Raw genomic sequence first — 23,241 nt, 5'->3', positions numbered from 1 at the left:
GAAACATATACCCGCGTTCGCATCCTTCGACGCTTATTTCATAAAGAAAAGACAATCTGTTTATATGTACGGTACGAAATGAGAAGTCTGTGGATTCGGTTGAAGTGCTAGTGGTTGCCATGGTTACACCATTCGAAAATTCTGTAACGCTGGCGGGAAATTTGCGCGCCACTAGCTCGTATAGATGGCAGGACGAGCTGTAAATGCGAGTTTTTGGAAGAGCTCGTGGGAAAAGTGATTCGTGCGTCAGTGGCAGTGACACGGCGACAGTTAAATCGCGGAAAATCTGCGTTAGAACGAGCGTCCAAGGAAGAGTGAAGTGGCGTTGAAAATACGACTGATATCGCTTCCGCGGTGCTGGGTAATTTCTACCCACGGCGTCGGTGCGAATGTCACGGTCAACGTCTCGCCTCCATTAGCGTGATATTCTTACGGTTTCTCGTGCGTTTACAGAAATGTTTAGCCATTTACATCGAACGTGCGTACTTACTGCGGAAGAGGCGATCCATTTGGATTTGGGGCAAGAAGGTATTCGCGTTAAAAGGGGTGATTGGAGGTCCCGTTGAGCGAGCAAAGGACCTCGAGAAAGTGGGAAAGAAGGAATTTCAGAGGTTGGCGAAACGCGGACGATGCCAGCTCGTTAGCGCGATACAGCGGGAGAAAAAGAAGCGAGGAGATCGGGATCGAGGATCCTTTTCTGGAGCCACCTGCTGCAGTGGCGATGGCAGAGCCAGCAGCTCTCGATTGGTCCTGATGACAGACAGCAACGACGTGTGGGGCAACAGGAAACATGTGGACAACGGCGACGGTTTCACGCACTCGGATGGCTCGATTCACCGATTTCTACCCTCCCCGTGTCGCCACGAGAGCTCGCCGGCGCGGTCGACCGCACAGATGACTCTGTCGACGATGTATATATATATATATGTATATTATATGTAGTATAATAGGAGCTCTATTTAGCCCGCGTTGCGCCTCGGCGCGCAATCGTATCGGTTACGAGGCGAAATCGCGAGTTGCGTTTTACCGCGAGTAACGGTACGATAACTTGTGGCGCACAGTAGAAGATGTTGCTCGCTGACGGTCATTATTAATATTTATGAAAGAGAAAAAGGCCGGCTATCGGGCAGGCAGAGGTCGCGATAATCATCGCTGAAAGGGGATTTACGCGGCGATTATACGCGGGACCGATCGATCGTTCTATCCCGGGGATCATTTCGGGCAGGATCGAGATCAAAGGGGAAATGATCGATGGAGCAAACGGTATTCTTTCTCGTACGACCATAACCAATCCCACTGTCCCGAAGCATGCTAATTAATGCAGTTGGGGCCGGGGCCGCGAAAAAAACGAGCAGACCGAGGGCGAAATTGATGTTGCTGGATTGGTTATTAAGTTTTATTCAACGACGTAATGTATTCCTCGCGTATCTCGCCGGGCGAAGCTTCGAAGAAATAAAAGCTGGGCCGTGTCGGATGATTGGCCGAGAAAAATTATTGTTCTGAGAAAACTCCGGGCGCCGAAGACATCGATCCTTCCCCGATTGATCCTGAACCTCTCGTTTTGTCCCCGGGGCCGATCATTATCAACAGTTATAACGTTACCTTTATCGCATATTATTTCTCCCTCGGCGCGCCGCGCCGGAATATCTGCCGGTACGCTCTGCGAGGCTTCGCGACAATTTGGAGCGATTATTTCGAAGATGTGTTTAGCTTCTAGGAGCGGAGCTGCCTTTTCTCGAATAAATAGGCGACTCTACTGTCTCGTAACGCGTCACGTGGTGCATCGTGTCGCGAGCGGGAGCGCGCTAGCCGATGCGCGGGATTTGAATCGTTTTGAAAGTCGATTTGGATTTCAAATGTCGCGAAAAAAAAAAGGAAGTCGATGGCCTATCTCAGCGATCACTGTCCACCTCTCCCGCGCACCCTTCCCCCTTTCTTTTTTTTTTCTTCTTTTTTCGTTACGTACGTTATCACGTCCGCTTCATCTGCGGGACAGTGCGGCCCGAGCGTGCCCTCGATTCGACGGCATAAAAATTCGATCTGTTTTTCGGCGTGACCGTGCACGTATTGCAGACGTTGCATGCGTGAAGTCTTCATCGAATTTTAAATTTCCTTGTATGCTAAGCGCCACGGATCCTGCGGCCGGCTTTCCGAATATATCCTTTCGAGAACCTTGAAATCTCTCGCATTCGTTTCCATTCTCGGAATTACGTCAGCGAGATACGTAGCGGGGTAGGAAAGAGCGTGGATCCCGATCGCTTTCCTCTCGGCCCGGAGACACGCGGATCGGAGATCGATCCGGGGCGATCTGGAGTCGACGCCGGTGAATGAAATAAAACTTGCCGGAAAAGTCAATGGCGAGAACCGAGGCGACCGGCCACGGCATTCGTAATCCGCCGAGCAGAATATGTAAAAGTGGCCGGAGCGCGTCGGTTCGAATCGACCGACGATCTACGAATCGCATTGCTTCGCGGCACGAAATTTCTGCGGGATCCGTTGGAGAGGACGGAGCGGCGGTGGCGGAGGGTCGCGTCCGCTACCGAGCGAGCGAAGTCGATCGCTCGCGGGGAGGACGCGGCGGGCTTTGACGTTGCCGATGATTTGCAAAGCGTGCGTAAAGAAATTAGGAGTTGCAGAGACGCGGGAAGAAGAGTATCGGCGAAGAGGACGGAGGGAAAAGAGGAGACGAAGAGGAGAGAAGAGAGGAGAAAGAAGGTGAGCTAGGAGGGTTCCGCGGGAGGGAGATTGCTGGAGAAAGAGCAGAGTATGGCGGCAGAGGGTATGGTCGGAGGGTGGAGGAGAGAGGGAGAGGCTCTCGCCTCTCTCTCGGGAGGGTGGGTGGGAGGAAGGACCGTGTGTCGGTAGGGGGGCATCAAGGGGTGGCGGAGGAGGCGAAGCAGAGGGCGAAGAGGGCGAGTAGCTGCAGGAGGAGATGGAGGTGGTGGAGGAGGAGGGGGCCAGTCATTGGCGGCGGGTGCAGGCGGGTGTAGGTATATGTTCGGCCTCTACACGCGAATACGTAAGATACTACAGGAGAGAAGAGACGGAGAAAGAGACGACCAACGTCCGCGAGGTGGAGAGAGACGGAGGAGAAAGAGCGAAGGATAGAGGGAGAGAAGAAGAAAGAAGAAGAAGAAGAGGAGGAGGAGGCCTCCGCCTCGACATATATGCGGTGAGAACGCGCGCCTCCTGACTCAGTGCTTGACAAGCCAGCAAGCTCTTAGGATCCACCGGGTTTCCACCGGCAAGGCACGCTTAGCCAGCTGCTTGCCACTGCCACGCGAGTACACGCTCCTTTTTTTTTCTCTCTCTCTCTCTCTCTCTTTAAAGCTTTAACGCCTTCTCCTTCCTCGCGGACATCTCGCTCGCCTGGCTCGTCACGTCACTCTTCCTTCCGGGTCTGTTCGCTCTCCGAGTCCCGCTTCGCCGAGGACCGATTCCTTCGATCGAGACCCCGAAGACCTGCTATCTGTCTACGCGGAAGTAACTTAATAGTTGCCCCGAGAAAATAGGAGAGAAGAGAAACAGAGAGTGATACACCCTATATCCAGGGGGTGACAAGGCACCCCTGAAACCGATCCCGGAGGAAGCGAGGGAAAAAGGAAACGGACAACGTCGTCGGCTCAGATAGCAAGCGGTACCATGGCTCCCAGGATACGTTTAGGAGGACGCACGGTGCACCGGTAAACACAGTGTATCGCCGAGGCGCGCGCGTGTCGAGATTAAAGTTCGCGCTGGAATCGGAGGTCACGAGGGTTCACCGGACCATTTCGTTTCGAGAGGAGGTAACGCCGAAAGAAAAGGCCAGATAGTCCGGACGCGGCGAACCGAGCGCATCGCCCCAAAGTGCAATGTGATTGTCGGGATGTCCCTGGTGCTTCTAGTGAGTGACTATGGTAAATGATATTTGATGGTGGGAACGGAAGCAGCGGACCCGAAGCGCACCCGTACCGGTGGACAACGATCCCGGCTGGACCACCCAATATCTCTCCGCCAGCGTCGTAGATCGAGTCGGTCCTGCAGCCCGTGGCCACGAGGCGAGAAGTTTCGCGGGTGGTGAACACGGGAGTAGGCCGGGAAGGAAGCGAAACTGGATCGCGTAGATCGCGATCACGATCGAGGCTGGCCGCCTGCTCCGGGTGATGTACCGGCTTCTGTACACGGTGACGACGAGCCGCTTGTTCTCTACGGAAGGGGGCTTCTCCAAGAGGGTACCTTAGGGTTTCGCAGAATCAAGAAGGTAGTGTCCCGGGACAAACGGCGGAAAAAGAAGGGAACAGCGGAGGAGGAGCCGCGGGCGGGGAAGGTGGAGGAGGAGGAGGACGTGGCGGCGGTGGAGGAGGGAGCCAAGGAGCCCCTAATCTACGGGAGATAAAAAGACGAAGCAACGAAGGAGGCAGGAGGAGCGGAGGGTAGGACAAAAGGGCAAGGATCGGCAAGGTGTAACTATGAGGTGGAGCATCTGATCGTTCCCTTGGCGAGGAAGGCCGATCGTAACTGATCTGACTAAGGGTGACCTTGAGCAAGATGATCAGGAGGGCGCTGCTACTACTCTCGCTGGTCCTCCTCGGTGCCTTCGACGCACCAGGCATCGAGAGAGCCCATGTCAGATACATGGCGATGGCCGGTAACACCTGTAACGCGTGCAGGATGCACGAAGAGATCAGAGCCCTGAGCCTCGAGGCCATCAAGGAGCAGATACTGAACAAGCTGGGCTTGAAGCAAGCGCCGAACATGACGGGCAGAGCTCTGCCGAGGATCCCGCCGATTTCCAAGCTGATGGACATGTACGGGATGCAGGCCGATCAGCCTCAACCTCTCGAGCCTGGTATCACCCACCACGAGGAGATCGACGAGTACGCTGCTAAGACAGAGACCGTCTTCGCTCTGGCGCAGCCACGTAAGTCTACAATCGTTACTCCTTCCCTTTAACTTCGCCAGCGGGTGCCCCAGCATTTTACCCGCTTGCTCCGTTCGCCAAACGGTCACTGCTCGAAAATGCGCGGCACAACTCCGCACGTAGCCCGATTCCCGTGGTAAAATCAATATTCTTGGTCCACCGGCAGAGTGGACTGATCAGTGTCCAATAGCAACAGCATTCGATGCGTGGGAGAAGAAAAGAGATATCGTTTCTACATTCTCGGTATATTTAAAGACGGCAGTAGCAAACGCGACAAAGCGTCGTGCGCGGCAGCTGACGTGTTTTTCCTTGGCAACATCAACTAAATTAACCTTTGTAAACCCCACGAGCTACCCGGCATGTGCAATCGCAATTTGCAACATTGTGGTTTAAATTGAAACGCACTCTACGACATTACGCTTCCTCGATCAAGTTGAAAGAAAAATTATATAACTCGCTCCCGACTGGCCGCCTATTAACGGTAGTTAGCCGCGAAACGGCGAAACCTCATAACGAGATTAGATTCTTTTTTGCCGGATCAAAAGATGACGCGTGCGCCAGCGGGCTCGCGGGCTCGGATAGGATAAGATAGAATAGGATAGGATAGGGTGGCCGGAGCGGCGTTACGCTTCTGCATTCTAAATTCGCCGGATCGAACCCTTTCTCGTTGGGCAGAAAGATATTCCGGGCTTCCTCGGTCTCCTTCGTGCGGGTTCTGAGCACCGGCATCGATTTGAAATTCGATCTTGCCTCCAGGCTTCGAGGGCTACTCGCGAGGCGATAATGGGCCTTATTCAACCTCTACCTTTTACTCGCCGGGCGGAGTCGCTTTATTTAATAACATTTCGCGCAGCCTTAGCTTCGTTAATCAACCCCCATCGGTCCGCTCTTTCGTCACGCCGCCGAGCAGCGAACGCGCCGCTTTTCATTTCGATCGATTCGGGATCGAAATTGCCCACGGTCTTTGGTAAAACGAACAGAGGCCAGGCTCAAGGATAGGGGGAGCGAGGCACGGATGCGTGCGGCCAGCTAGAGCCCTTAAGGCTTAAGGCGAGCATCGTCTTCGAATACTTGGACGCGAGCATCGCGTAATAGTCGCTTCGGAGCGGCAGGCCTGTGTTTAGCCTATCTTGTCATCTGAAACGAAATCAAGGGCTTCGCGTCGAAAAACCAGAGATCCGGCCAATCGGGCATGTCGGGGGGCCGATGATTTCCGAGCGAGATGACGTTTGGGACATTCCACGCGAACTCGGACAGATTTCGGAGTAAGTGTTCGTAGATTGCTGAAATTTGAATATGTTGTGGTCTTTAGCGATATTTAAACGTGCGTCAAAGGATTTTTCGAAATTTTGAAAGATGTCGATTTTACAGCTGTTTGAAGTTAAGTGATAACTTTTTTTCAATACATTATAGCTATGGAAGTAGTGAACGGATGGAGATGAGCTTTACGGTGCTTGTAGAGAAGACATTGAAGTTTTAAGAAAAAATTATTTCAGTTTAAAAAAAAGATTTTAACCATTTTTGTGCAATTATTTTAAAGAAATGCAGGTTTTTAACATCTGGCGCGATTTTAAAAATCTGGAAAAGGAGAATATAGTTCTATCCTTTCCCTTGATGGATATTTTTTTAAAAATATAGACATTTTAAAATTGGCCCAGTAAAAATTGTCGAAAGTTGACGCTGCGTCGCCCAGCACCACGGTACTCGAAGCGAACAAGCGGCTATACCTGATATTCTTATACAGGATTCTCGAAAATGGTAAGTATTTGAAAAAAAACTGAAGGAGAAAAACTCTTACTGTTTTTTACATCCAACATAATGCGGTATCTGAATTTTTGGTGTTCGCAATATTTTCCTTGAAACGAGGGTGACTTTTAGTTTTTCAAATGGAATGCTATATATTTGATTACCCAATATGAAAGCGACTGTCAAGACAAATTCAACCATATGGTATACTATGAACCTCAAGGCCACACAAGGTTAGAAATGAAAGAAAGAAACTCAATCTACTAGATAGATACTTCAATATATTTACTTCATTCCGAACCTTGTGAGGCCTTCATGTTCATAGTGTACCATATGGTTGAATTTGTCTTGACAGTCGCTTTCATATTGGGTAATCAAATATATAGCATTCCATTTAAAAAACTGAAAGTCACTCTCGTTTCAAGGAAAATATTGCGAACACCAAAAATTCAGATACCGTATTTTGTTGGATATGAAAAACAGTAAGAGTTTTCCTCCTTCAGTTTTTTTCAAATACTTACCACTTTCGAGAATCCTGTATACGAATATCAGGTACAGCCGCTTGGCCGCTGCGAACCGCGGTGCTGAGCGACGCAGCGTCAACTTTCGGCAATTTTTACAGAGCCAATTTTAAAATCTCCAAATTTTTGAAAATTTGTCCTTTTAAAATCGCGCCCGATGTTAAAAACCTGCATTTATTTAAAACAACTGCACAAAAGTGGTTAAAATTTTTGTTTTCTTAAACTAAAATAATTTTTTCTTAAAACTTCAATGTCTTCTCTACAAGCACCGTAAAGCTCATCTCCCTCCGTTCACTACTTCCATAGCTATAACGTATTGAAAAAAAGTTATCACTTAACTTGAAACAGCTGTAAAATCGGCATTTTTCAAAATTTCGAAAAATCCTTCGACGCACGTTTGAATATCACTAAAGACTACAACATATTGAAATTTCAGAAATCTACGAAAGCTTACTCCGAAATCTGTCCGAGTTCGCATGGAATGTCCCGTTTAACGGGTTGACAGGAGTCTCGCCGAGCATGATGAAGTACTCCCCGGTACATTGTTAGCTGTCCCGCATCTTGTGATTACAGGTACTTGGGGGGAGGGCAGTTTTAACCGAGTCGCGGTTATTAGGTACGTATTATCGCGCGATTACGGGGCCATTAGCATTCGGCGACCGAGAGTAATCACCGGCCCGGGGTGATCTGCGCGTCAAAGATAATTACGGCAGAAAGTGTCGGAGTTTCGAAGGTTACGTGCCTGTAGTCTCGTTATCGGCCAGATTAGTGGGTTGGAGCGATTTTAATAAAAAATAAACGACTGATAACAGACCGTCCGGCGACGAGTATCGCGCATAGCTGGTTCGTGGCTCCTCCTCGAAGGTGAATACCACTTTAGGTGAATCGAGAGGAGATTAGTATCGAGGGAATAGGTGGACGGCAAAGGAGTATGAAATTCGCGAAGGGTTATCGCCTCGGGCGACCTACATATATCGCTTTTCGAACGCCTGAAACACGGTGCACGGTCATCTCTGGTATTCACCCGTGCTAATCTCTTTTACCTCCCTTTTCTTTCCCATCTCTTGCCCGTTCTCCATACTTGTATGTTACCCGACGATTCCCCTATTCTCGCTCTCCTTCCCATTCGCAGTCTCCCCTATCTTTCGGCACGCTTTTTCTTTCATTCTTTCGCTGCCACTCGCGGACATCGACATTCCTCTTCTGTTCACCGACTTTTCTTTTTTTTCCCGGCTATCGTCCGCTCGCGATCTTTTCCATCCTTTCGTCCTCTTTCCGCCCGTCAGTTGCCATCCAAGCGTTCTCGTCCCGGCCCCCGTCCGCCCTCCCTTCGCCCTCCTTCTGCCTCTCTTCCTTTTTCCTGCGCGGTTTTCTTTCAAACGGCCGTCTCTTACCTCGCATTTTTCCTCTCCTCTTCCTTCCTTCCTGCCTTGGCCCCTCCTCCGATCAAACGGACCATTGGTTTTTTGTCCGTCGTTCTCGAAAGATCGCTGGATCTCTGTCGTTTGATTCACCTCCGATCGCCTCGATCTCGGCGCCCGCGCACTCCTATGCTCGCAGCGATCACCCGATCCCCAGCAACCGATCCATCCCCGCGTTGCGACCACGGCGCGAGCCTGGCGCCTCGCGTGACAATCGCGGCCAATGAATATATTCCCTTGAAATATGTTTTTCAACCGTGTATCGGCGGAGGAATAATTCAGAATTTCTGGGGGGGAAGAAAAACAGCCGCGATAACGCGGCAATTGCATCGGTGCTCGCGCGTCAAATAACAACGTACGTAAACGCGCCAGATAAATGGCAACCGGAAATCCCAGCCGTTCGTTCTCACCAAGAATTTGTTAACGTTCGCTGTCGTGCGGTGCACGCGTTTGCTGACGGCGGCATTAAACTGGCGATTAGCGCATTTCGTATTCCCGTGCGATATTATTTCCCGATCGCCCTTGCCAAGCTTTCGTCCCCGTTCGCGTCCACGCGTGCACGGCCGTCCCCGCGGCATTCTAGGCTCGCCCGGCCAGGACGCTTAGCTTCGATCCGAACTGTATTGCAGTTAAAATGGCCGAGAGATGTTTTAATTGAATTACCGAAGGCACCGTGTCCGTAGCCACGCACAAATTTCCAAGTACGTACGAACGACGAACCGGCCTCGATCCGCCACGAAGGTCACGGCCGGTGTACAACCTAGGTCAGGCCCATCGCTGATTATCGCGTTAAAGCTGCCTCCGGAGATGGCAGGCAGGCCGCTGTTAGAACCCCCGTATTTTTGGACGGACTCGAGAGCGGCGCACAGTGGTCTAATTCGCCAAATGCTGGCCAAAATGCAATTTTCAGAGTATAAAACAGCGTTTTGCTACTATGGTACATTTGTTATATACATTGCAATGTGACAAATACTGTTTGAAAAATTAAAATACAGTAATCAGTTATAAACATTAAATTTGCATAGGAGCAGTCCAAAATATTTGTGCATTTACGCTTTTATACGCAAAGAGATTTCAAGTACACTGCCTAGAAGGATATGCAACTGAAAAATTTTGCTATAATTTGCTACCCTATAAGATATATACATTTAAAGTGCTTAAGAGGGTCTTCTACAGTTATAGACAATTTTTCGCACTCTCCGGAATTTTTTTATAACGAAACTATGAAACTTCTTCCATTCACGTTTTTTTACATGTATTTGTTGATTTTTCAACAATACTTAGAAATTTTTACAATGAGAAATAATGAAAATTGGCGGCAGTACAGAGTCTCGTACGCAAAAGGGTGTACCAAAAGGATATTCTCATTGCTCTCATAAAATCTCAAGATCTACTTAACCGATTTCATTCAAATTTGGCGTGTATCTTCAACACACATGTTGCTATAGCCCGTACTAGAATGAAGTCAAGATTATTATTTTCTACTACTTTTCTTTACTCTGGAAATGTTAACAAAAATTTCGAAAACTGGTATTTCAACTTCAAGATACCACTTGTTCTACGAAAAAAATACGTAAAAGACAATATTTATGCAAGCGGTATTACACCCTCCATTATGAATTTTATATTTTCGATGACACATTTGATATCAGCGAGCACGAAAACTCTAAAGTACTAGGTGTCTGTTAAATTTGATATTTTTTCAGGTACCCGACCACCATTTCTTTTCTCTTTGCAATTTTGACTTCAGATTCTAAATCAGCGACCTCGAAAACCCTTGTATACCAATTTCTCTACAAATCGGAAGATGCCTTCACATTTTGGCCAGCTTTTTGGCGAATTAGACCACTGTGCGGCGTCTCGCCGCTGTTTCCATAGCCATAGTGCCTGCTAAAATTCAGCCTGCGATCAACGCGCGACCGTGTATCATCGTAGGCGGGCCTCTACTTGTTGTTTCGAGACCCTGGGCAAATAGGGTATACTCATGCCTCAGCTGTTGTCTGCGGCGTTCAATCGTCTGATTTCCAGAACGCCAGGGGAACCGTCCACTTGCATCGGCTCGCAGCACTCTTCGTGTTTCACGCATTAATTCTGACCTGCCAGCGCTCTATCCTCGTCTCCTCGCCGGCAATCTGGCGCGTACCTGCCCTGGCGAAATTAATAAATCTGAAATTGATATATAAGCCGTTGAATAATGACTGTGCAGATAGTGGCACTGCGGTCAGCATACTCGCAGACAGGCGCCGTGCCATCAGTGATTCTCATTTTCAGCGACTTCTCGCTGCCCTCCATGGATCTCTCTTATCGCGGGCATCTCTCTATTTCCATGCTACGCCTGCGACTCTCCCAAATATACATCAGGCCCCCTCGGACACCTGTCAGCGATATCCGTCGCCTCCATCTACCTCCGTCGCCCATTCACTAGCCACGCCGAATCTGGGGGAGGGACGGACGGCCGCGAGACGTGTCGCGTATAATTCGCGGCGAGGCCTGTAAAACGATCTGCTGGATACGTATGCGCATATTTTGGGACAGAGAGAACAGGGCCGTGGACTGGGAGCGCGCTGGCTACGGTGGAAGAGCGACGACGATCGTGGCTGTCGAAGATATCGCCGTGGCTGATCTAGTTTGATCGTCCTGCCGATAGATCCGTGCGTAGTGTCCGATTGATCTCGGCACCGCCGGGCCGATCCAGAGAACCAGTTTGCCGTGTCGCTGGCTCTCTCGTAGGCATTAGCAGCCTGGATATCGCCGGCTGCGTGGCAACGCGAGCGCATTTAAGGACTACTAGAGTTACATAACAATTCGATGGGTATTATCACCGGTTGGACGGTGTACCTACAATATTAGATCGGCGCCGGATCGTATCGCGTTACCCGCTACCTTACGGCAGATACTCGTTTCATCTCGCGGAGGGTATAATTTTTCCTCCGGTTCAGTGACATCATCGAGTGTTTCACTCGGCTAGGGAAGGAGCACGGCGCGGGGTGCGGGTGGCGGTCGACGGCGAGGGTGAGGGAGGGAGATTTTCGTGTGACCCGTGGCGATAAGGGCTTCTTTGATCTCGGCCAGCCCGGAAAGGAAACTCGCTCGCGGTCGTGGCTCGCGTTATCGCTGATAATTGTCCGAGGCTCGTTTATTTCGAGCCGCATACACGCGTCGCACGCGGCAGACCGATGCGACGGGGCGCAAGAAGAGGCGTTTCCACGTGTTTCTTCTATCCCCTTTTTTTTTTCTCCACCCCGCTTCGAAAAGGGGCGCCGTGTTCTCGGGCGCAGCGCACGCGATGCCGTGGCCGAGTAGCGCGCCGCGCACGGTACGCTACACCCTTTCGGGACGAGAAAAAGAGAAAGGCGGCGAGGGGTGGGACGGCGGGGGAGGAGGGAGAGAAAGAGAAAGAGAGACGCGTGACCCAAATGCGAATTTTATCGAGTTACGCTGTTATACTGTCGAAGTGCAGTCGCAATTGCAGGGCGGCTCTCGTCACGCGATGCAAATTGCTCGAGGGCGGCAGTTTTTACGTCCGGTTCTGCCGCGAGCGCGGCCCTCGGGGCCTTGCCGGCCCCCTCTCGGCCGGACTTTGCGCGGAAAGCACGCTTTCGCTGGAACGAGCACCGGAAATACGATAAGTGCTTGTAGATACATGCGCTCCGAGCCCAGCCAACCGGATTCTCTCGCGCGGCCCGCGAATTAAACTTTATCATCGATACCGCGCCCGATTATTCTCTTCGCGATCGTTAACGTCCGCTTGTAAATCGCACGAGCGGCAATTTCGCTAACCGCTTTTACTGGCCAGCGGCCACGTAACGAATCGGCCGGCGAACGTTCTAGCGCGCACGCATCCGCGCCTCGATCTCGTCCCCGTTCCCGATACGCGGGGATCGCGTGAAACCGCGGTGGCTCGATCCGGGCAGTTCCACGAATTTCGTCGGCCCGGAGGAGTCGCGAGGCGGCAGAAGAAAGATAAGGGAACGGTGTCCTTCGCGTGAGAGATTCGCGATCGGTCGTTCACCTCGGCAGGTATCCTCCAGCCGCGGATTGTTGGTGCAATTAAGTATTCCCAAGTCGAAGTCAGAGGGCACGTTATCGAGCGACAGGGCGGTTTCGACGGGACAGGGTGGGATGAGCCGGGACGTACATGGATACGGGAGTGCATTACAACATTAATTTCGGGGTTCAACGCTCTTGGTAGGTAGGCGGAGGTATACAGCTAGGCTCACGCAAACTTCTACCCTCCTCCTTGTCCCTTCGATCCCGCCCGATGGATAGACAACTTCTACCTTCTACAATCTCGCTCCCGCGAATTTTCCAAAACAGCTGCGAAACACGAGACAGGATAGAAACGATGGGATTTCGATTGTGTTACTGTGTATAGGGTCGTACCACGCGAAGTCGGACACTTTTCCGAGTAACGTTCCGGATTTTGGTGCAACTTGGATATGTTGTAGTCTTTAGGGGTCTATAGACACTTGGCCGCTGCGAGTACCGCACGGCCCGAGCGACCAGTCGAGCCGGTGTGATTTCACGCAGCGTTGCATTCAATTAATTTTCATTTGGCCCATTTTAAAACGTCCACGTTTTTCAAAACGTGTTCATAAAGAGGAAAAACAGGGCTTTATCCTCCTATTTTTTTTTCAAATTTTTAAAAAGGTGCCTTCAACTATAAAATTGCATTTGTTTAGAACAATTACTAAATAAATGGTCAAATATTCGTTTTTATTAAGTGAAATAATTTTTATTAGGTACTCTTATATCTGCACTGTAAGCACCCAAAAGGTCATTTTTATCAGTTTATTAGTTCAACAGTTATAATTTTTGGAAAAATAGTAAACACTGTATTTCAAAGAGCTGTAACATCCACAATTTTTGACATTTCGAAAAATCCTTCGAGATATGTTTATATACCCCTAAAGACTACAACATATACAAGTTGCACCAAAATCCGAAATGTTACTCCGAAAAGTGTCCGACTTCGCGTGGAACGACCCTATAGTAGGGTGGCCCTTATTTTCAACCAGCGATTTCTTTTACTCTCACCCCCTAATATGTTTCCATTTCATAAAAAAAATAGTCCCTGAAAGAGATTATTGCAATCGGACAACAGGATAGTTTAGAATTCATCAATGCTTTGAATTTGAAGAATTTCTCAAAAATGGTAAGCCCTATCGAAATTTTGTTTGAATAATATTAAAAGAGCATTTAATTTTCTACAATCACCATATACATAATTTTTTCGTGCTTCCAACCATTTTTCAGATAATAGCTTTTGAATATAGCGAGTTCTGCACTTCGCGTGTCCCACCTGTACGGGCGTGACGTATTGCCTATACGCGCGTAGTGCAGAATTCTCTATATTCAAACGCTATTATCTAAAAAACGGTTGAAAGCACGACAAAATTATATATACAATAATTGTAGAAAATTGAATGCTCTTTAAATATTATTCGAAGAAAATTTCGATAGGGCTTACCATTTTCGAGAAATTCTTTAAATCCAAACTACTGATGAATTCTAAATTTTAAGCCCCTGGTCGGTACCTTTTCCTGTTGTCCGATTGCAATGAACTTTTTTCAGGGACTATTTTTCCATCAAACGACACTATAATGCCGTTATTATAAATAAGGGCCACCCTAGTCTGTAGTGTACCTATAACATGGCTCCCGTTGATTTTGGCATTATATTTCGCCGAGTTGGACACGACACGCGTTTAGCCGTGCCGACTCATGTAGCGCTGGTAGACGATTTGTCGCGCGATATTTTTAAACGTCGTCGCCCTTAGAGCGATGCTGGCGAAGAGTGAAAGAACCGGATGATAGCTGCGAAAAGTGCACGGGGGATACGGTGCACGGGCCAGGGGGAAGCGGGAGCTCGTCCCATATCAATTATTTCTTCATTTATTTATAGGCAGGGCCACGACACCGCGGTATCACCGTTGTTTTCCATCATTTCCACTCGCACAGGCCGGCTCTCGCCTCGGCCACCATTTCCCTCCTACCCTCCCGCTCGCGTCCAGCCCGTAGCTCGAGGTACCGCGCCGCGCGAATCTCCAATCTGCCCCTCCGATTTACCAAATTCCTCCACCGGGAGCAGAAGAACAGACGCGAGCATCCTCGAGCTCCTCGCCTCTCCCGCGGTGGGAAGGTTAAGCCCCGATATTCTGCATTTTCCACGAAGCAGCTCCGCGGAATCCAGCGAGCGATCGGTTCACCTCGGCCGGGGTCGAAAAGTCACATGGCGAGAAACTAGAAAACGTGGCCACGCAGTATGGTCGAGCAATGCGAGTGACCTCCGTTCGCTAAAACTATATTTATCTCTTCGCGCCGAAGCACGATGTACTTAGCGCTTTGGCTTTATTGTCTCTCTCTCTCTTTCTCCTGCCCTCCCCGGCAAGAGAGTGCTTTTTTTCTCCTCTCTTTCCCGTCCGCGGGCAGCCCCTTTCTTCCTCTGTCGCGCTCACTCTGCGCGCATTTATTTGTGTCTGCTCCTCGTCACCGGATTTAAAATCCGCGCGTTGCGTCGCCCCACGTGTTTTAAGCCGGCTAAGCTGGCCTCTCCGAGACGCATCGCCGCGGACGGAATTCTGGGAACAAAGATGCGACGGGGAGCGGCAGGATCCGCGGATCGCATTCGTCTGTCTGCAATTTCGACCGCCGCTTCTTATAGGCAACTTGCCGCTAAGTATCCCCGATGGCTTTGCATGGCACCAGGTGCCAGGGATCGCGGAGCGCCGCGCCCTCCGTCGTAAATCCTCGCTATAGTCTTCGTTTCTTTCTCCCCGAAAACCGAGCCCGGTGGTGTTTCCCCGGCGCGGGGTTAAATGTAGTCGCAGAGATCCCGCTCCAGACGGTCGGTAGCCGCGTCTGGACGAAAATAAAATTGCCATCCTTCTGTCTCGCCGCTCCTTTCCAGCCACGTTCTTTCGACGGGCCGTGACTCACGCCAGCGTCTCACCCGAAAATACAAAGAGGAGCATGCAGCTGCATGCTCCTCGGGAGGCGAAGCTCGAGCGCCAGAGCCGGGCCGCCGTGCAACCTGGAGAACAAATTATGCAAAGCAGCGCCGTCGCGCGGGTTTCTGCCGACTCCGCGGGTTATCCTTTCGACTCGATTAACTTTGTCTTCCGTAAATCGATTATCGGCCGACAGCCGTGCGAGCCCGAAACGTTCCTTAAACCGATTAAGACGCGAACTTTCGGAAAAGCAAGACACCCTCGGCGGAGGCGAGGAGGGGAAATTGACGCGATCAGCGGAGATAAATTGATTTGAAGGAGGATCCGCGGCGGATCCCCCGCGGAGGTAATTGCTCGTTTCCATGGCGAATCCTGAGCCGGGAATCGAGGTGGAAAATGCAAGGATTTGAACGGCGCGGCTCGGGAGGAAGGGTTGCGCTTCTCTGATAAGTAATTATCTCGGGACGTGGCCGGAAATAAGACGTAGGTACGTGACAGTGACAGCGATAACGATACCGACCTCTCGAATCCGAGCGGGCGCGGTAGCGTAATAATTAAACGAACCTTCCCTCCGAGGATCGCGGCAATTAGTTGGCGGGACGTCAGTAAAGCTGGGACACCTTCCCTCGGTCGGAGAAGGATCGCGAAAAGCCCGAGAGGAGGAAAGAGCCGCGCGCGACTGACGTTCGGTATCTGGAAAAGGCACGGCGGCGCGGGCCCCGCGGAGTTCGAGGAAGCCGTTGGATCCAGTCGAATACCGGGGCGAGCGACTGTTTAGAAGAGAGTACGGAGTTGCGATCGGTGGCCGATGGATGCGACGCGCTCGGTAGCCGCGCGCGGCGATCAATCGATCGAGCCAAGTAAAAACGTAGTAGTCCGCGTAACGGTACGATTTGAGGTGGCTTTACCCTTCATGGAAGCGGTCTCAGCGAGCGATGGCCTGAATAGAGCCGGGGCTAACATGCTTCGCTACGCGTATATAAATCTGCTTCGCTTTTTCCTCATCTCTTTCCTCCTGCTCCCTTGCCGATCGCGGCTCGCGGAGCGTGGATCGTGACAGCGGCGACGACGGCGGAGGTCGGGCTGGATCCGTCGGGGTAAATGTCGGGCGCACGTGCGTGAGCAGAAGCAGCGAGAGACGTCTTCGTGGTTCACTTGGCCAGCAAGAAAAACTCGACGGCTGCTTCTCCGGTTGTTCTTGATTTATTGCCAATCGCGGAGCCACGGGGACGTCGCGTGGTATCGATCGCCGCGATTCTCGTCCAGCATCGATCCCCGATCCCGCGAGACTTTTATATCCGCGTCGCGGTCTCTCTCCTCTCCTATTCTATCCGCGCGCTCCCGCCTCTCGTACCCTCGGCCTTTGCCAGCCGCTAACGTTTTAACGAATCTCGCGTGCCTCTGTTGCAGATCAAAGGCTAAGGCACTCGAAGGGCAGCCTCGACGTTCTCTACTTCAAATTCTCCGACAAGGTAGTCCAGCATCGCGTGACGAGAGCGGAGCTATCCATGTGGATATGGGGAGCCGGCCAAGAGGCCGCAGAACTGGACGAGTCGGGGGACATGGAGGGCGCGGAGGCTCACGAAGACGGCCCCGTGACCATCACCTTGCAGAGGATTCTTCGCGGCGCCACCGAAACCGGTGCCCCGCTGCTCGGCCCGCCGCTGACCACCAAACACCCTCGGCCGAACGGCCGGAGGGGTGGCTGGGTAACGATCGAGCTTAGAAGAATGGTGGCCGAATGGTTCAAGCATCCGAGGGACAATCTGGGAGTAGCTCTCAAGATCTCCGGCCCCGGTGGAAATCACCGTAGGAATTCAAAGTTAGTCGAGACCAATCCAGGGGCGGAGTACGCGCCGTACCTCGAGGTGCAGACGCAGGAGCTTGACTCCAGAAGGGGGGCGAGGATCAAAAGAAACGTAGGACTTAATTGCGACGAAGCCAGCCAGGAGACCAGGTGCTGTCGATACAAGCTCACCGTCGACTTTGAGAAGTTTGGCTGGGATTGGATAATCGCGCCCAAGAAGTAAGTACCTACCTGAGTTACTCTAGCTACTGTCGCTAGCAAACGAATAGGGTAGACTGGGGGCGGTAGTAACACTTGACTTTGGAATACAATCACGCAAGAGCTATTGCAGTTAGAACAGAAGATCTTATACGAAAATCTTAGTTACTTATCTGTTATTATTGAGAACGCAACTGTTTCGCTGCATGTCAAATAATATCCAGGTTATTAATAAATAAGCACAAATTTAACTTTACAAAATTAAAATATTTATTTATTTTAATTATAATAGTAAATGAAAAAAGTAAAATTTATAACCCATTACGCGGTATCGCAATTCTGGCGGAAATAGGAAACGTTTTGGCTGGTATATTCTTCGTGTGATCGATCCTTACATTCGGTAGGTACATTGCACACATTTTTCATTTGTTTGCTTGTGCTGTGCTATGTGATTCCATGCAAACAAGACAATATTATTCATCTTCTTTGTCACTATTCGGTTCTGTCGCTGTACAACCGACCCCGACTGCCAGGCTTTTGAACAGGGCTTGAAAACTCTTATAATATCGATTTTGGTTCTCCAAACGGTTATGAAGAACCATTATTCTGAATAACTGTTACGAAGAATCGAAATTTCCAACTATTATCTGTTTCAGTTACGGTTCCTATTTCCTTCCTCATATCGGTTCCATAATCGTTATTTTTTTCGGTTCCGAAATGGTTCTGGAATCAATTCTTGTATCGACTTTTCCCTAATTGATATCATTAATTATTGTAGCTGCAGATTACTGTATATGTGCATATTCTTTACAAAATCCTTATAGAAAAATAAGAAACATTTATACATAGGTATCATATATAATAAAGCGTTGAAATAAATAAATCAGCTAGATATTTTTTTACATTCACATACACTATATCATTCAGAATAGGAAGTTAATAGTTTCTCATGTTTCTATAAGGATTTTTTAAAAAAGATGAACACCTACAGCAATCTACAGGTACGATAATGAATGATATCAGTTAGGGAATTGTCGATAAGTATAAGAATTGATTCTGGAACCGTTTCGGAACCGATATAGAACCGAAAAAATAACGGCTATGGAACTGATATGAAGAGGGAAATAGGAACCGTAACCGAAACAGATAACAGTTGGAAATTTCAGTTCTTCGTAACAGTTATTTGGAATAAAAGTTCTCCATAACCGTTTTAATCAGAACCTTTATATACCAGTTTTAAACAGTTTATTTTCGGAACCATTTCAAGCCCTGCTTTTGAACTTAACTTATAAATTTTGATTAACGAGACACTTAAAAGTGATAACTAACGATCAGTATAACTTTAAAAATGGCCAGATTAAATATTAAAAAAAAGAAGAAAAAACACGTACTTGCGAAGGGAGTATTTATATTACAATTTTAAATCAGTAAGAAAGAGTTACTTCGGGGTATCGAAAAGTTATTTTCTTCACTATACATGTCTATTTTGTATCTATACTGCTAGGACATGGACGTGTGTATTCCAAATGTCATTCTTCATCATATATCCAAAATTTGTATTAATATCCATCATATGTTCCGAGATATTTAACGTGTTACAGTCGCCCCCTGTTACTATCGCCCCCGGTCTACCCTACTCGCTCGCGTCTAAGGCTTTCCCAATTCACCTAAACGTTATACATATCATCGAGAAAGTAGAGATACTTGCTCGCGTCGGGCACCAGTCGAGTATCCGGACTCTCATTGCTGACCGACGCGTAACGGACGCATTACGATTTTGTGCCGCAGGTACGACGCCAATTACTGTTCGGGCGACTGTCCAATGGCCTTTCTGCCGGCCTATCCGAACACCCACATCGTCAGCCTGGCGGAGCCGCCAAACAACACTGGCCCGTGTTGCGCCCCGAGGAAACTCTCCGAGATCACGATGCTGTACTTCGACAACGAGTACCAGATCGTGTTCTCGCGGTTACCAGGCATGGTCGTCGAGAGATGTGGATGCTCATAGTCCAGCTCGCGGCTCGACAAGGGGCAACGACGACGAGGGGGATCCCGAGGATACGTCCGACCAGTCTCGCGACACACGATAATCGTGGACACGGTTCTTCTCTTCTATCATTTACATCTCTCTTTGCTCTTTCTATATCTGAAACTTCTCCACAAACATTCGATCGCAATGATCGTCGACCGTGCTCGTTGTCGCCGTCATCGTCGTTGTTCCGTCCTCGACGATTCCTCAATCGATAGACTGAAAGTGCCTTGTTTTTGGGGTGTTCTGGTGCCGCGGCTCCCCCCAGGGAGGACACGGGAGACGAAGATCTCTCTCGCCTGGAGGACCAGCGCAGCAGGGGGCAGATCGGAAGATCGGCGAAGATGCTCTCCGACGAGTGACACAATAGGCACCTCGATAGTGGTCCATGGTCCATGGCAAGGCGGATAGTTCCTAGAGTCACGGTATTATTTTTAAGGTGTCGATGCGTTTGCACCTGATCTAAGAGAACGACCAGGAAAGAATTATTTTTTATACGGGAGCTTATTGCAATTTGAATCTCTCGGGTACGGTTTTTTCAGAATTCGATCTTTGTCGAGACTAGAATTTCTACGGGTCGTGGAAAACGAAAGCATTTCATTACAGTCTGCTCACCCTCCCCCGTCCTTCGCTTCCCGCCCCTCCCCACCTCCCTCTCGCACATCGATGCCTTTCCGATACTAGGAAAAAACATGGATACAAAGAAAAGTAATAAAATGAAGCGATTCGTTTCTATAGTCGTCATGTTGATCGGTGAAAACGTGTTGGCCAAAAGATCTCGGTGTACAGTGAAATCGTTGTTTTTTTCAATGTTTTTCTCTTTCGTTTCTGTTACAGTCTCCTCCCCCCACCCCATCTATCTCTCTCATGTTCTATTTCTCTCTTCGCCCCCATCAGTCCATGCATATACATATTCGCAAAGCTGTTCTTCTCTTAATTTCTGGTAGCGGAGCGTGCGAGTGCGTGTACGAGAGTGCGCGTGAGGTTGTGTGTAAATATGTCGTACCTAGGACGTTCTGTGTCGCTTTCCTGCGTAATCCTTGACGAAAGCGTAAATATTTTCTCGAAGGAGCCACGAGGACGTTACTTATATAATAGGCGTACGTGTCTCATTTTTTCTAACGCGATTATGTGTATCTTTAGGTATGTTTGCGGGCACGGGCCGCGGCAGCCGCGGCCAGTCGCGCGTCGGAAGTAGCAATTAAAACGCTAAGCTCCGACGGCCGACCGAGCTGGCGCGATCCCGCGCGAGATCCGCGCCGCGCCGACCCGACGAGCGGGAGAAACGAATTTCCACGTTATCGTAGGCGGAGATCCGCCCGTACGGAGCGCGCGCATTCAGTGGCAATTTATAATTTATACGAATCGTATTGTATAGCGTGGCCAACTTTCGTCCTTCGACGCTACGATCGCGGGACAACTTCCGGGGAAGGACGGGGTTTCAACGACGTTTTCGCAGCCGCGTCGTTTGTGATTCGGTAAATTTATGGTAGTATCGTTGTGATATCTAGTTGCTTGGCTCTGAAATCGCCGTAAGGGAGAGCCTGCCGGCGCGGCCCTCGAAACGGCCCCCCTCGGCCTGGAGCCGCCCGGCATGCTCGGGACTTCCCGCAATCCTTCTACGGATGAAAGCGTTTTCCTGTGATTCTTTTTTTTTTTTTTTCCTTTTGGTAAAATTCCTAGGGTAAACGTAGAGATCTTATGACGTTAGGGTTAATCGATCCACGAACCTGCTGCCATGTTTCTTCGCCAGCTTCGAATCCTCCAGACACCCGCGCTGTTCCTCGGTTACCACGCGAGTACGGAAAGAGAGTAGAGAAATCATGTTTTTGCAGCCTCCCTTCTTTCCTCCCGAAATAAATTCCCGGCCGTCTCGCTCCTTTCTCGAACCCTGCGCCCACTTTGCGTCTTCTTCTATCCCCAACCACCCCCTGTTCATTTGCTCGGCCTCTACGACTGCTACGTCCTCCTCTCACTTGATTCTCGTTCTTCGTTTGTTTGTCAGTGTACCTATAATTAAAAGAGTAATGGAATTGTGTACTCCCAGTATCGAGACGAGGGCGGCGAATACTGCATACTTATAATATAATAATGTGTACTTCCTAGGTAGAGAGTATTCATAGAATATTTATTCGCTGAAATAAATGGTTTTTCGATGAAAGCTGTCTCGATTCATTCCTTTCTCGAGCCGCCAGGGCGGCTCGCGAGAAAAAGGAAAAAGGACGACGCCCGAGTGTTTTCGTCGACGCGGGCCGGCTGGTAACATTTCCGAACGTTTCCTCGTCTCTCTAATCACGCTGGGCGACTCACCGCGATAAACTTTCGGGCCACGCAACGATTGTTGTTCCGCGGTTTGTTTTCACCGGTCGTAACTCTCCAGAGTTCCCTCGCAGGCCTCGAGCAAAAATACGTTCGGTTGAGAAACGCGAAAGGTAAATATGTATGCGTACTACGTTCGCCGGAGGACCAAAAAAAAAAAAAGAAAAAAAATACAAGTACGCGAGAGAATAAATGGTTTTCGCTTGCATATCCGCTATTTTCTCGAGCCGAACGAATGCACTTCGATAATAGTATTTTTAATTTTTATCGCAGGTCAAAGTTAAACGCCTGAGTATCTTTCGCGCGCACGGCTCTCGTTCGGTTTAAAAGTCTCGTCCAAACGAATTTCGGCAATAAATACGCCGGGAGGATCCCGGGCGGCTCCGAACGCAGCGATCGGCGAAATCGACGCGATTAACGCTGTTAAAGATCAATCGATCGCCGCGATTCAACGCCGATCAGTCGCTTTGCGCCAAAGTTCTGTGGGAACATCACGGTTATCTTAATATACCGAGGCTCGTTACACGCACCGCGGGATACACGGTCGCTTGTTTGTCCGTTACGTTTGACCAAGAACTATTGCCCCTCGCATGCGTCTCGCGCATTTGTCAATTTATCTACAATGTACGGCTTCATTTTAACGAGTCATTAATCGGAGTGCAGGGCCCGATTAGAGCCACGCTCCCGCTGCACGTATACTTATATACGCGGCCACGTATCTCTCTCGTTCGCACGTCTATGCTCAATCTCCTTCTCCCTCTCACTACGCGCATTTCTGCACGCGCGATTACTTTGTCTCGTCATTTCCGCGTATCTGCCTCTGCGATCACTGCCGCTTCACGGGATTAATTAAACCTTTTATCCCTTGTTAATAATTCGACACTCGCCGCAACCCTCGCGTATTGGGACGAGGCGCACAGTGGTCGGTTTTGTTGACGGGCTAGCGGGAGAAAAGTCCAAAATCATGAGCATCCAAAGTGAATACGAATCTTGATCGTACCACAAGCTACTGAGTCAGGGATATAGGAATGATATGGTATGCAAGTTTATACGTATTTCATACAAGTAAGTAGTAGATCAAGCTTCAGCCATGAGTAGTTTAAATTCCAACGGACAGAATTAAAATATAAGAATGATGGAATTTTTCAATAGCTTTCGTTGGAAAAGCTCTAGATATCCAGGAACCCCGTGGAACCTGAAAATATTTGTGCTGCTTTGTTCTGTTTGCTTTATGGAATACATATTCACAAGTTATAGCTGCAGATATTTGCAGCTCTACAGAATTTATATTCATAATTAAAATAATTCCAATTTCAAGAATGGTGATGTTAGGAGCTGAAATATGTAATTC

The 23,241-nt window shown here is 49.4% G+C and overlaps 1 protein-coding gene across 1 annotated transcript; it reads left to right on the top strand.

Annotated features, from left to right (window-relative positions):
* Positions 1 to 2,981: 2,981 nt before the first annotated feature.
* Positions 2,982 to 21,732, top strand: LOC143375162 (growth/differentiation factor 8). The gene is made up of 3 exons (XM_076823984.1): positions 2,982 to 4,900; positions 16,948 to 17,563; positions 19,331 to 21,732. The coding sequence occupies exons 1-3, from the start codon at positions 4,528 to 4,530 to the stop codon at positions 19,548 to 19,550; spliced, it is 1,209 nt and encodes a 402-aa protein (XP_076680099.1). The 5' UTR covers positions 2,982 to 4,527; the 3' UTR covers positions 19,551 to 21,732.
* Positions 21,733 to 23,241: the final 1,509 nt, after the last annotated feature.

This window comes from Andrena cerasifolii, chromosome 12 (assembly GCF_050908995.1).
Source record: "Andrena cerasifolii isolate SP2316 chromosome 12, iyAndCera1_principal, whole genome shotgun sequence".
Taxonomy (NCBI): Eukaryota; Metazoa; Arthropoda; class Insecta; order Hymenoptera; family Andrenidae; genus Andrena; species Andrena cerasifolii.
This window is presented reverse-complemented; position numbering and strand designations above follow the sequence as displayed.